Source organism: Haliotis cracherodii, unplaced genomic scaffold (genome assembly GCF_022045235.1).
Source record: "Haliotis cracherodii isolate W230 unplaced genomic scaffold, xgHalCrac1.p SCAF_2, whole genome shotgun sequence".
Lineage (NCBI taxonomy): Eukaryota > Metazoa > Mollusca > Gastropoda > Lepetellida > Haliotidae > Haliotis > Haliotis cracherodii.
The window spans coordinates 51,191,152-51,206,215 of record NW_027266275.1 but is presented as its reverse complement, the minus strand read 5'-3'; the positions used below and the strand labels follow the sequence as shown (position 1 = coordinate 51,206,215).

Below are 15,064 nucleotides of genomic sequence, written 5' to 3'. Positions count from 1 at the left end.
TTGCCGAAAATCATTAAATTTTCGCTTCATTGGTCCTTAATCTGGACGTTATGAATGTTTTAGCTTACATTATTTTTTATTTAAAACAAACTTTATTAAGATGTTAATGAATTATTTAAATAATGTAATACATAAAACTTTCATATTTATAAACAATAGGATTAGTTAGACCTTTCAAATAGTGTATGGCCAAACATGTAGTAGCAAAGACCCATGCTGCCAAAATAGCATTTCCACCCATGACATGAATGTTGTTGTATTGCTATTTGTGCACAAGCTAAGTGCCAGGGATATTTAATTATAAAGAAGTTGACAAAGGTCGATTTAACTGCTGGCCCATGCGTACCCGGTAATTAAAATTATGAAGGGCTTGCTGAAATGTCATGTAGATGGCCTGTCTGGCTAGTCAAAGTTACCCCCCTTCTCCATGTACTGTATTTCCTTCAGTAAAGTGCACACCTTTTTTCCAAGGTATACAGCTATGTACAGGGGTTCCACATAACACATGCTACAAGGAGTTTTGAATATTTTGTTTTGCTCATGCAAAGACTTTACTATGAGTGGTTAAACACTGGAATTACCATGTTCACAAAACAGTACAATTCAATCCTGTTAATGCTGTCATATCTGGTCATAAAAATCGTTCACCGAAAATCTGTACTTATGTGATCACTTATATTTTTTAATTGCATTCTTTGAGGAAATATATCATGTTTTAAATTTTAAAAATACAAAAAACAACATGAATGGTGATTTGGTAAAATGTACAAAATATTGATATTAACAATATACCTAATTTTCGGGGTGCTTTACTGTAATTTTGCTTTGACTAAAATGACCACAGTAGGTATTAATGAAAAGAGAAGGATCCTTGGTTGGATGCGATGGTTGGATCAGTTGTAAAACCTCTATTCATGCATGACATTGCCAATGATATAGCGACCCCTGGGTCAACTAGCTCTTGTCTCCTCCCCATTCAACTGTTGGACTGACCTGCAGAGACATACACATGCTGCCCTGATTCCCCTTCTTGTATGATGTGCTGACCCCGACATATTTTCTTCTCGTACATACAATCAACGATTTCTCGAACTTGCGTTGCATCCAGATTCTTGAGAAAATCGTTGTCAAGAATAGCATCTTTGATAAGCTGCTTTGATCTGCAAGCAAGAGAAACAGTGACATTAGTTCTATTTTTCACAATGATAAACTACAAAAAGGTTCTTATTGACAACATCAGACCAATTACCGTAGTCCAATGTAGCTCTGATTTCTTTTGAATGTGTCACTTGCTGGTAGATAAAAAACAAGGAAAATCAAACAATTTTGCCATGATTGACTTGGGGGTGCCCAATCAACAAAGTCATTAATGCATTCCTGACCTGCTCTGCTATTCATAGTTCACCTGAAACATACAAACTACTTCATGCTTCCTTTTAAAATGACTTCTTTTGAAATCCAATGGCAGATAAATACATGTTTTTTTATAACTCCCTTTATAGTTTGGCTGGCTATGTAATCATTAACTGTGTTGTGACAGTAATCTCCGAGTCTGACCTGTAGACGACTGATCACAGCTTCCTCAATCTAGATGCCATTGAGAAGCAATTGATGGCAGAGAGGGTTGTCCTCCAGGCCAGAGACACAACACACCCTTGTTTCATGTGATATTGACTTTTGACAACTATTTTGAGATGTGCATCTTAACCAAGCTGGGATGAAAGCTTCAACTTTGCTGCTTCTTCCACCCCAGAATTGATGTTCTTGTCACAAGTGATGCTGATAAACATTGCCCATTAGGGCAGCCAGCTATCATCTTCAATGTCATTCAACAACAGGCTAATTGTAATTAAACCCTATCATAGACCTGCCACATTTTGATCATAAAGTCATAAATGTTTCCAAACTTAGATCCAGTTGTATTAGTGCCGGGTTGGATGTTGATGCGGCTAGGAATGAGAAGGATACAACACTTGTGAAGGTTGAGATGACTTCTGATTTATCCGTTTATTCATTCCAAATATGTGCATATGAAGTTGGTGAAGGTTAGAGTGGTGAGACCTGTGTGTCGTGCGGTGGCAGCTAATGAAGGGAGAAATTAGCTGTGGATGATCAAAGACTTGTATTCTGTTTGAATCCTTTGTGGAGAGCCCCCTGTCTGAGATAAACTACCTTCCCAAGATGGGATTGCAAGAGGGCAGGAAGGAAGGAGTGATTAGGGCATCATTGGACGAGGATGGTGGCAAGGTAAACAGAAATGGTCGGGTATGTAGTATGGTGGTTCAAGTGGTGGCAATGGCACAAGTGATGTGGGAGTCAGGATCCTATCTATAACTTGACTGTCCATGAAGCCTAACTATGACCCGGAACAGTGGTCAGACGTACAGCCACTGCTGACATGTGACCTTGACAACCACATGTTTAGACCTCTTGAATACACATCAATCTCAAAAAGTTCTTCCATTTTAACTTGAAATGTTTAGGTATCAACGAGATGGATGCAGTAAATAATATTTCTTCCGCGTTTAACCAGTGTTTATGATATTCGTCTGCATGACAGTCTGAGCCGGTCTAGTTTGCTGACGGACCATCAGTTTTGAAAAGTTGCATGTCCAATGGGTGGGGGTTAAAGTTGCTAACTTGACAATCCACCAATTCATTGTTATTTTCTGAGAACTAACATTAAACAGTACTATTCTTATACTAACCCTTTTGTTAGTTTTGTTTGTTAGCCTAGAGAATTCTGGACTGGCAACATTATATCTGTTCTGGTAACTTTGCCAGTTCAGTTGTTAGACTGAAATTATGGAGAATTTTATACACTGGTTTAACTAAAGTCACACCAACAGTGATTAAAAAATGTACTTTTTCTTCTAATGGTTAGCCAGAGCAGTGTTTCCTCACATCATTAAGGTGATTATCAGCGACCAAGTCTTGCTCGTGTTGCCAATGTGTAACTGAGTGCCACAGATCAATGCTCCCCAACTAGGTAGCGGCACCTGTGGACTCTGTGATGGACTGAATGGGGGCCAGGGGAAGGGGAGAGTGGGTGAGGTGGAGAAGACCTCAGGAGCATAACACAACCTAATTGATGTCTACTTGGATTTAGAAGGGAAAGTCGGACATTGAATCAATTCTGTACAAATATTCTCACAGTTCCTGCTCACATCTGGTTGGTTCCAGTCCTGGACAGCTGGAGGGAGGTATTTCTGGGCCACTGAGGATCTCCATTCCCGGGTCAAAGACCAGAGTCTGTCCAATTCATTATACAAGTGACTTTATAAATAAGTCTCAGAAGTCTAACACAGATTCCTATCACTACGACGAACATTACAATTTACAAAAGTGAGCATGGTGAGTGGTACCCTGACTTCCGCACTATCCCAGCTGAATCATGTAGCATGAAGACATTTTGACATCATACACAGCATACACACTGTTGGGAGTGTCATGACACACAGGATACACACTGTTGGGAGTGTCATGACACACAGGATACACACTGTTGGGAGTGTCATGACACACAGGATACACACTGTCGGGAGTGTCATGACACACAGGATACACACTGTCGGGAGTGTCACGACACACAGGATACACACTGTTGGGAGTGTCATCACACACAGGATACACACTGTTGGGAGTGTCATGACACACAGGATACACACTGTCGGGAGTGTCATCACACACAGGATACACACTGTTGGGAGTGTCATCACACACAGGATACACACTGTTGGGAGTGTCATCACACACAGGATACACACTGTTGTGAGTGTCATCACACACAGGATACACACTGTTGGGAGTGTCAAGACACAGGATACACACTGTTGGGAGAGTCATCACACACAAGATACACACTGTTGGGAGTGTCAAGACACAGGATACACACTGTTGGGAGTGTCATCACACACAGGATACACACTGTTGGGAGTGTCATCACACACAGGATACACACTGTTGGGAGTGTCATCACACACAGGATACACACTGTTGGGAGTGTCATCACACACAGGATACACACTGTTGGGAGTGTCAAGACACAGGATACACACTGTTGGGAGTGTCATCACACACAAGATACACACTGTTGGGAGTGTCAAGACACAGGATACACACTGTTGGGAGTGTCATCACACACAGTATACACACTGTTGGGAGTGTCAAGACACAGGATACACACTGTTGGGAGTGTCATCACACACAGTATACACACTGTTGGGAGTGTCATGACACACAGGATACACACTGTTGGGAGTGTCATCACACACAGGATACACACTGTTGGGAGGGTCATGACACTCACACAGTTTCATCTTTAGCTTCTTTTCTCGATAACTTTGTTTATGGGGTGCTTTTACAAAACTCAAAATGCATACATACAAATATAATGTTAAACTAATTTTTTTCAGCGATCTCAAAATTTAAGAAGACATGGCTTTTTGAGTTAATGATTATTTACTATTTATATTTTTATTACTAACATTTTCAAGTATTGTAAAAAGGTACAGACAACCTGTTTTAACTTATGCTGTAGCCAAGTCCAAAAATAAACCATTTCAAGATGCCTGACTGAGCGAGTGTGCATAAATGTATTATTGTTTTGGCCATATTCTAGCCAGATCATGACTCAGGACATGAAGAAATGGCATCACACAAATATGACAAATTGGTCCAGAGACTTTCGTCTAAAGGTAAGCAATGAGGTAAGCTCATTCCAAGCACTACTTATCCCACAACGAGACTAACGTTACCACTTTATTTTTCCACGCCTTTGGGCTTTCCTTATTGACTTTCTTTACCAACAAGGCTAACCACAGCCAACCATGAACTATAACCATGAACTGGCAATTATGTAAATATCCAGCAATCTGTGTGCCACACAAAAATGAAAAGCTGAGATGAGCTAGGAGCAACCTCTGAATCCCCGGACATATTCCTGCAGTTCCCTCTAAGCCTGGACATCATACTCAGTATCAATAAGGCAGGGGACTGGGAGTCAATTTGCTTCTGGAAATTGTTACACTTCCTAATATTTGCAGAATTGATTACCATTTGACATATATTTGCAGAATATGGTTAGGTCACCACTGTGAGTGTCCCAGGACCCAGTGGAGTGAGTGTGTCAACACCTACCTGCACTGTCTCCTAGAATCATATCTGTGTGTGAGAATCTGTCTTATAACCTGGCTGGTACAGGGATGGTGGTGTTATGAGCTATGACTGATGGAGACGGAGGGAGCAGGCTGTTCGGGGGATTTCAATTAGTGCGGGATCATTGACATAATATACAGAGATTGATATTACTGGCAGCAAATGGCAAACAGGCCACCTTGTAATCTGATTTGCCACCTGAAATATATATGGTTGGAAATTTCTGCCACTCACTGATTTGATTTGATTGCTTGTTTTGCTGCTCAGTGAGTGTGATGAATGAGAGTTAGTATGGGCTGCATGCTATTAGGTTAGGGGATAAATGGTAAATGAAGCAAGTTTTCAAACTACATTTGTCATAATCGAATAGGGAATCCATGCTCCAAACTGAAACCTGTGACTGCCAAAAGAATTTTGGGCAGGTGCGTGAGTGAGTATGGTTTTACACCACTTTTAGCAATATTCCAGCAATATCACAGCGGGGTGCACCAGAAATGGGCTTCACACATTGTACCCAAGTGGGGACTCAAACCTGGGTCTTTGTTATGACGAATGAATGCTTTAACCATAAGACTACCCCACAGCCCCTTTACTCTGAAAAACATATATTACTAGATACACAAGAACATTCAAAAGGTGAAGCACTTCCATCCCATGTTTTAAAACTCTTTTAAGATGATGAAAATTATACCAGAAACATTCTTAATTTGTAGTGAAAATGACTGTAACAAAGTGTAAGAGTACGACATCACATTAACATCAAATGTCAAATATTTGAATTTGGTGTACTGCAATATCCAGTCTTGTGATCCTTAGCAGGATAGAACTAGGTTTATTTCCAAGTGGGCCACAGGGCACTCGATCATGTTAAGGTGTGTCCATGAAGCTAGCTATAAGAACACATTGCCACAAGGTATTGTTGTTTAAAAAAATATGATTTATAAATGATATGATTTAATTAAGACACTTACAATATCCTCAGCACTAAAATACAGGGAATTTTGAAGTGCATGGTTACAATATAGTGACATCTTACATGGAATGAAAAGATTTGATATATTGAAACGAGTTGCTGGACACAGGCACCCACAAGCAACAAACCATCGTGTCTATTCTCATGCATGTGGCTGCTTGTGCTAGTCCAGACTACTGCTGATTGTATTGTGCTAGCTCACTGAGGTACCATGCCACAGTTTAACATGAATACCCTACTCAGACACAGAATACTGAATCCGAGCCCACAGTCCTTGTTTTAGCCCCTTAATGCCGAGAGCCAGGCAGGGCAACAACAAGTACTATCTTTTAACATCTTTTGGTATGATGTGGCCGGGATTGAACCCTGGACCCTGCACCATTGGGTCATACACCCGTTTCATCACTGTGCAGGGCCACTAAGAGTGTGCAGGGCCACTAAGAGTGTGCAGGGACACTAAGAGTGTGCAGTGTCTTCAAATGATAATGGTACTGGTCTGGAGTACTGTAAATGATGAAAGTAATGCGAGCAAGAAATTAAATTGAAAAATGTGGGTTGCTTGCATTCTTAAGAGACACTTTTATTATATTATTGTCATGTCAGGTTCGGACACACAAAAGAACATTCACAATAAAGAATGTAATTGAGCACTGATTTAGACAGTGCTTATCACCAAGATCTGTGTCAAGTGCCGTCAGTTTGTTTACTCAAGTTCATCAGTTGCCAACCATCTATGTTGGAGTCTGTGTTCTTGGTAACCCTGTCCAATCATCACATAATAAGAAGCCAAAACACTGCTCACCCACATAGTGAACCAGTCCACTACACTAAGAGCGTCATGATGAATACCAAACACAGCTCCTATATCTTCACAGCATTGTGCTAACTCACGTGACAACTCTTGGAATCTTGGAATTTGTACACTATTTGTCAGTCACCAGACCTATCTCATTTGAATATGCCTAATTTGGAATTTTCTGCTTTTGATTTCATGGATGCAAGATTCTTATGTCAAGGAGTTGAAGCTATCACTCCATACAATATCACTGAATTCTAGGTGTACAGTCTTAGTGTTATCATTTGCTGATTAGTCTTAAAAGTTCAAAGTCAAGATACTCTCATTAATTTCATGACGCATCTTAGGCCAAGGGTCGATGCTTGCATTAATTTGGTGACGCATTAGTTTCCTGATTTACAGTATCCACAGTCTAGCCAGTACTCTGACCCACTATGACACAGACTGGAGAAGCCTTTGGGAACAATCCAGAAATGGGTACACGGAACCACAAAATGGAATGTGTTCATTATAAAAGGATTGTTTCATTCCTTTTCTCAACGTTTCCATTCTCCCTGCTCTACAGCCGCTGTGAGTGTAGAGAGCACCACTCCAGCAAACATGTCCCCTGGGTTCTCCCTGATGAGGGAAGCCATCAGTAATGACCGCTCTATCAGGTGCAAGGGGAATACCTACTTCAAACACAACAATGCATGTAATGTTCCTGGAATCAATAGCCATGCAGTGTTTAAACCATGCTGCACTGAAGAAGAAATTTCACATTTTATTGTTTTAAGTTACTTTTCTTCCATAAATACAGAGAGGGAACAGATTTAGAAAAATCATAGATGTTCTATGCACTACGGATTTCAAAAATTCCAACATTTCCCTTCAGAGGTGTTTGCTTGATGTTTCTCTCCCATATAAGAAGGTAGACTTGCTATAGGTCATCTCATGTCTTGCGTCATCATTGCATAGCCTCCCTAAAGCACAAGTGGAAGTCTTCATCAGACAGCAGACTTCAAATTTCAGTTTTATAAATAGGAAAATGACAATTAGTTGCATTAATGAAAATTTCTGATAACATGCATAATACAGAGGAACCTCTCAAGACGTCTTTCTGACAGCTTCTAGACTGACCAAGTGCATGCTTTCAGCTTTCTTTTCCGCCATAAATGGCTAACAAGCTTCAATAGGTTTTTGCCAGTTATTTTCCGCCACGTTTGTTAAAGTGATGACTCCGACAGCAGCGGGCTTCCCACCGTCTGGCATGTTGCTTACAGTCTAGCACCAGTCACTACTGAACACACTGCTGGCAATAATGCTGTCACCAGCCACATCACCAGGCCCACAATGAGGAAATCATTGACCTTGATAGAAAGTATGATGGGAAACGTTATTTTGCCATCCTCGCTGAATGACATTATTATTACAGCTTTCACAAGATAGATGGACTCTATTAGGCAAGATTGATCAAGTGTGGGCTTAATTCAGCGATGATTCCATACCACTCTTTACTGTCTATTATGAAGGTCAGACAGGGAGAGCAAAAATCTCTTTCCAACCATTCAGTCAAGTTTCAAGAGTCATTCATCCAACTCAACACCCATTCATTTTGCCTGCACAAATCAGGAGTTAGGTGAAAGAAATTCATCCCGGCCAAGTAAGGTCCACATCATTGAGCGTGCCCCCTGCTGCACTAAGGACACAGTCCTTCACTCACCCCCATGTATGGAGCAAATAAGTGGTGCCCAACACTGTTGCTCGTCACAGCTGTCAATCGGACACATTGCTCTTTAACTGAATTGGTCATTGTGACCAGCTGACAGATATTGTCAAGCCAATATCCCTCATATTTGACTTGTTTTATTTAAAAAATTAGTTTCTCTTAACATTGTTTACTATTAATTTGATTCAAGACCCTTCAAAACAACCAGAATCCCCTTTTTCTAATGGCAAAACATGACTTTCTTTGCTGTGGGGAAAGACTCAATTTAACATTGGCCAAATGGAACACCTTTTCCTCATTAAGTAAACATGGCTCTGAAAAATGGGGAATGGTAAATTTAAAGGATTCAGGATTACCAGAAAAGAAAGCCATTATCCAATAAATCAATTATTCTATGTTGTTTAAACATTTGAAATCCTTGAGTCAAGATAAGATACTAACTGATTGACCAATAGAAACGATCAAGGCTGATCAGCTGATCACTGTTAGAGGGTGGCTGTGATGGACCACTGACTGGGTGACTGAGATGGACCACTGACTGAAGGTGACTGTGATGGACCACTGACTGGGTGACTGAGATGGACCACTGACTGAGGGTGACTGTGATGGACCACTGACTGGGTGACTGAAATGGACCACTTACTTAGGGTGGCTGTGATGGACCACTGATGAAGAGTGACTGAGATGGACCACTGACTGAGGGTGGTTGTGGACCACTGATGAAGGGTGACTGTAATGGACCAGTGACAGAGGGTGGCTGTGTTGGACCACTGATGGAAGGTGGCTGTGATGGACCACTGACGGACGGTGACTGAGACGGACCACTGACTGAGGGTGGCTGTGGACCACAGACAGAGGTTGGCTATGTTGGACCACTGACTGAGGGTTGCTGTGATGGACCACTGAATGAGGGTGGCTATGTTGGACCACTGACAGAGGTTATACAAATGACAGAATGTCTAATTCTCAGTAGCCACTATTAAATGACGGTGAATTCTCTACTTTCTTAGTAGCCCTAATTCAAGGACAGAGGAGCTACTACATCTCAGCAGCCCTGATCAAATGACAGACTAGTCTCTGAAGCCTCAGAGAGAAGGGTCAATGTGAGACACTGTCACACCAGGCTACCAATGGTCAATGTGTGACACTGTTGTACCAGGCTACCAATGGTCAATGTGAGACACTGTTGTACCAGGCTACCAATGGTCAATGTGAGACACTGTTACACCAAGCTACCAATGGTCAATATGAGACACTGTTACACCAGGCTCCCAATGGTCAATAAGAGACACTGTTTCACCAGGCTACACATGGTCAATGTGAGACACTGTTACACCAGGCTACCAATGATCAATAAGAGACATTGTTTCACCAGGCTACACATGGTCAATATGAGACACTGTTGCACCAGGCTCCCAATGGTCAATGTGAGACACTGTTACACCAGGCTCCCAATGGTCAATGTGAGACACTGTTACACCAGGCTCCCAATGGTCAATATGAGACACTTTTACACCAGGCTACCAATGGTCAATATGAGACACTGTTGCACCAGGCTACCAATGGTCAATGTGAGACACTGTTACACCAGGCTACACATGGTCAATAAGAGACACTGTTGCACCAGGCTCCCAATGGTCAATAAGAGACACTGTTACACCAGGCTACCAATGGTCAATGTGAGACACTGTTACACCAGGCTACCAATGGTCAATGTGAGACACTTTTACACCAGGCTCCCAATGGTCAATGTGAGACACTTTTACACCAGGCTACCAATGGTCAATAAGAGACACTGTTACACCAGGCTACCAATGGTCAATGTGAGACACTGTTACACCAGGCTACCAATGGTCAATGTGAGACACTGTTACACCAGGCTCCCAATGGTCAATGTGAGACACTTTTACACCAGGCTACCAATGGTCAATAAGAGACACTGTTACACCAGGCTACCAATGGTCAATGTGAGACACTGTTACACCAGGCTACCAATGGTCAATAAGAGACACTGTTACACCAGGCTATCAATGGTCAATGGGAGACACTGTTGCACCAGGCTCCCAATGGCCAATGGGAGACACTGTTGCACCAGGCTCCCAATGGTCAATAAGAGACACTGTTACACCAGACTCCCAATGGTCAATGGAAGACACTGTTGCACCAGGCTACCAATGGTCAATATGAGACACTGTTACACCTGGCTACCAATGGTCAATAAGAGACACTGTTGCACCAGGCTACCAATGGTCAATGTGAGACGCCATTACACCAGGCTACTAATGTACAGCAGCAGATTCTTACAATCAAACAAACATAAGGCCCACTCTTTATCGGACATCCTGTATTTCATTCCTATGCCAACGACTGTCCGGAGCACCTATTCTTACCAATCTTTGATTCCAGTCACACTGATCATGATGTTGACTTCACCATTTGTGTCCCTTCTCGAACTTTCCGTAATTAGATTAGGGCTTACACACGAGCAATAGCTCTACTTCAAACACAGATTGTGGAATTGCTTTGTGTCCAGTCAATAGCAATGCAGCCTAGGTTGCCGATACTTTGTCAATCGTGGGGAGTGTTCTGAGTTGATGTGGGTCTGCCAATCAGATCATGGCATACTGCTGTAGCTGGAAATCTCTCTCATCTGACTGTAATCACAGCCTGTAGTTGTACATTTCCCACCATGATCTATTCACTGCCCACGACCTCTACGTCCCGTTCAAATCCTGCCCGGGTCGGCAATATGGGCATCACAATTCACTAAATAGTAACACATCATGGGAATGTGTTCCACAGAAGGTGTATTGAATGACATAGTATTTTATACAAAAATAACACTGTTACCTCAAAATCTGAGTTAGACGTATATCAGAATGATATATAGCTATTTTTAGATTAAAATGGGACCTGACAAGAAAGTACCGCTTCCGTATGATTAACCACTGTATACATGAGCAGCAGGAATGTGTTAGGTTTTAGGTTTTTCTGACTGTTTTGTTTGTTTTATTGATGCAGAAAATGGTAAAATATAAGGTACATCCTCATCTACCGATGCATCCACTAAATAACAGTTCACTATTTAGTATTTGCAAATACAGGGATCCCCCGTTGCTCCCTGAGTCCATACAGGGATTCCCTGTTGCCCCCTGATTCCATACAGGGATTCCCTGTTGCCCCCTGAGTCCATACAGGGATTCCCTGTTGCCCCCTGAGTCCATACAGGGATTCCCTGTTGCCCCCTGAGCCCATACAGGGATTCCCTGTTGCCCCTGAGTCCATACAGGGATTCCCTGTTGCCCCCTGCGCCCATACAGGGATTCCTTGTTGCCCCTCAATCCATACAGGGATTCCCTGTTGTCCCCTGAGCCCATACAGGGATTCCCTGTTGCTCCCTGAGTCCATACAGGAATTCTCTGTTGCCCCCTGAGTCCATACAGGAATTCTCTGTTGCTCCCTGTACTCTTCCATGCCACTCACCACCCTGCTCAATGGAGGCCATCATCCCTTCCATGCCGCTCACCACCCTGCTCAATGGAGGCCATCATCCCTTCCATGCCACTCACCATCCTGCTCAATGGAGGCCATCATCTATTCCATGCCACTCACCACCCTGCTCAATGGAGGCCATCATCCCTTCCATGCCACTCACCACCCTGCTCAATGGAGGCCATCATCCCTTCCATGCCACTCACCACCCTGCTCAATGGAGGCCATCATCTCTTCCATGCCACTCATCACAGTGTTATATGTGTGTAGATTCATTCTTCAATTAACTCCACTCCTTGTTCCCCAAACCACAGATATATTTTAATGAACATCATATATATATGAACACACAATGCCATTTAGAAAGTGGTCAATGTAACAAATGTTAATATTGGGTTAACACTTTCTCAGTAAAAAACAGATTCTCGTGCTATTTTGGGTTGAGTTATTTGTTATCATATATATAGGTAGCTAACAAATATATGCAACAATGCATGGTAACCATACATAGACTTCCCAGGGACCGAGCAAGTCTTGTTGTATATGTATTTGTTAACTTCCTATATATATGATGTTCATGTAAAACAATCTGTGCATATTGTACCAATCAGCTCTTGTCCTACCTGCCTAAGCTACCCTTAAAGTGAGAACAAGATACAAGTATGACTCAGTGTGATATAAGGCAAACATGCCTCATGCTATCAAACGTATACGGTCTGCGTAAGTGTGTACATTCCTGTTGAAATGCTGTTCAATGCTTTGATACATACTCACTCAGCTGATGGAGAATATTGTTTCATCAAACAAAATGCTGCTCATAAAAAAAAAAAATTAAAAAAAGATAGGAAGGGCCACTACTTGTTTTCGTCCACAATGGCCTTCATTAAATCAGTTTCAAATAAAAGTTTCTTTTTTTAATTGAATGAGTTGTCTTTTATAGAGTTATTGTAGTCATATCACAGCTTGTGAGCATGATGTGAGGTGTTAAACGTTTACCACTTTGGTGAAACTTAGGAGCACGGGTGAGGTGCCGACACATATATAGGGTGAATCAAGGATTCGAACTCAAGATCTTAGGTTTCTGGCATGCCCAAGGGCAAATAAACACTTCATAGTGAATTGCAGCTCCTTGGATAACAAGGCCACTTGTGACCCTGTGGCTTTCTTAATAATATTAGATATTGAAATTATATTCCAGTGTTTCAAAACAAGCATGACAGTTAAGGGATCCACATCGTTAACTTAATGCTACAACCTCAAAATTGAGGGCATCATTAAATGTTAAAAACTATCGCAGAAAATGTCAACAGGCAGCTTGAAATGTAATACATTTGAAAGAATTGACAAAACTGAAGGATTTCCAAACCACCATTCACCAGAAGCCACAAATTTACCACTATCAGGAACCACCGAGGTTTCTCAATGTCATCAATGGAAATCTTGCATTGAGAGTGTCTGCTTCATGCCACCAGCAGAACCTATTTCCCTGATAACCCCCACGGAAGCTATCCTCTTTGTTTTAACAGGCAGAGTTATGGATAATATCTTGGAAAAATCAATTCATCCACTGTAATCAAATCGTGTTTGTAAACATGTGTGGCCTTCTGGGAAAGATAACAAGCTCCATACTGTTCTGAAGATTGGACAGCTAGGGTCGTGACCTTCCAATGATTTTTAACAGTTCACCTGACCATTCCAGACAGTCAAACATCTAAGAAAAGCCAATGTCAAATTTTACATTCAGGTTATTACCACCCCAAAATGTAAGTGAATTTCACCTAGCAATTGCGGTGAAGTTGAGGCAGATGATGTTGGTGGGCCCATTCAGCTGTTTCTCCCCGATATCCTGACTTCCCTAGTTACATTTGCAAACCTACCTTCTTTTCTTGCCACTTTACCAGCTTATCAAGTGAAGTATTGTGACCAAGACTTAATGTAATGTTGTTACCAGCTGAAAGTGCAGGCAATCGGCATCAGCAATGGCATTATAAGCCTGTGTGAATCACCAGCCATTCAGCAGCGCACAGGAAAAGTTTGGCAATGGAATTGCCAACCACAACTCCATACCACGACTGTCAAATAGTAGTTGTTAGTCTAGCCAGATTGGTAACCCTCCATGCAAACTGTCAGAATTGAAAAAATAGTTTGGCCATGCAAATTGCCTCAGTTTCTGGTAGAGCGTTAACATAAATCTGCTGACTCAACAGAAGTATCAGGTTGTTAACGAAATGAGGTCCTAGATCACTGTTAAGGGCTTGCATTGCACCAGGAGCTCTTAGGGAACCAGCAACATAAGGCTCTACAATCCAGGAATTGCCTGACCTACCATACAATAGCATAACTAAATAAATTCTTGGTTGACAAAACAATAAAACACCATTATTGTTCTGGGTCTAAATGTCAAGAGCCAGAAAACTGTGAAAGGTGACTAGGCTTGTCATAAGAGGCGACTAACAGGATTGGATGGTCAGGCTCGCTGACTTGGTTGATGCATGTCATCGTATCCCAATTGCGTGGATCGATGCTCATGATGTCAATCACTGGATTGCCTGGTCCAGACTTGATTATTTACAGACCGCCGTCATAAAGATGTAATATTGCTGAGTGTGGCGTTAAACAAACTAATGGGGTTGTCATGATAAAAACTTGTCAGTATGGTAGTTGGTACATCAACTCACAAGAATTATAAAGTAGAAAACAAAAAGATCTAAAATGTTCTTATTTCTACAGAACAAACACAGTGCATCTTGTTAATCTGGATTTTGTGCGTCGACTTCACACAGATTACGTCTCTCTGAAATCATGGTTTCACTGCATACAATGTGTACTCATGAGCTAATGAAACCATTCATTAACCTCATACATACAATTTAGAGGTTTTGTGTTGTACTGATCTTTAGACACTGCATGAAGTTGCTGTATGTGTAGTCTAAATTCC

General features: G+C 41.7%; 1 protein-coding gene across 2 annotated transcripts in view; it reads right to left on the bottom strand.

Annotated features, from left to right (window-relative positions):
• Positions 1–15,064, bottom strand: part of LOC139469229 (cGMP-dependent protein kinase 1-like) — a 102,993-nt gene that overhangs the window by 66,931 nt on the left and 20,998 nt on the right. For both annotated transcript variants that reach the window (XM_071251367.1, XM_071251368.1), the window contains exon 2: positions 994–1,160. In XM_071251367.1, the coding sequence (XP_071107468.1) occupies positions 994–1,160 (167 nt within the window). The remainder of the gene's footprint in view (positions 1–993; positions 1,161–15,064) is intronic.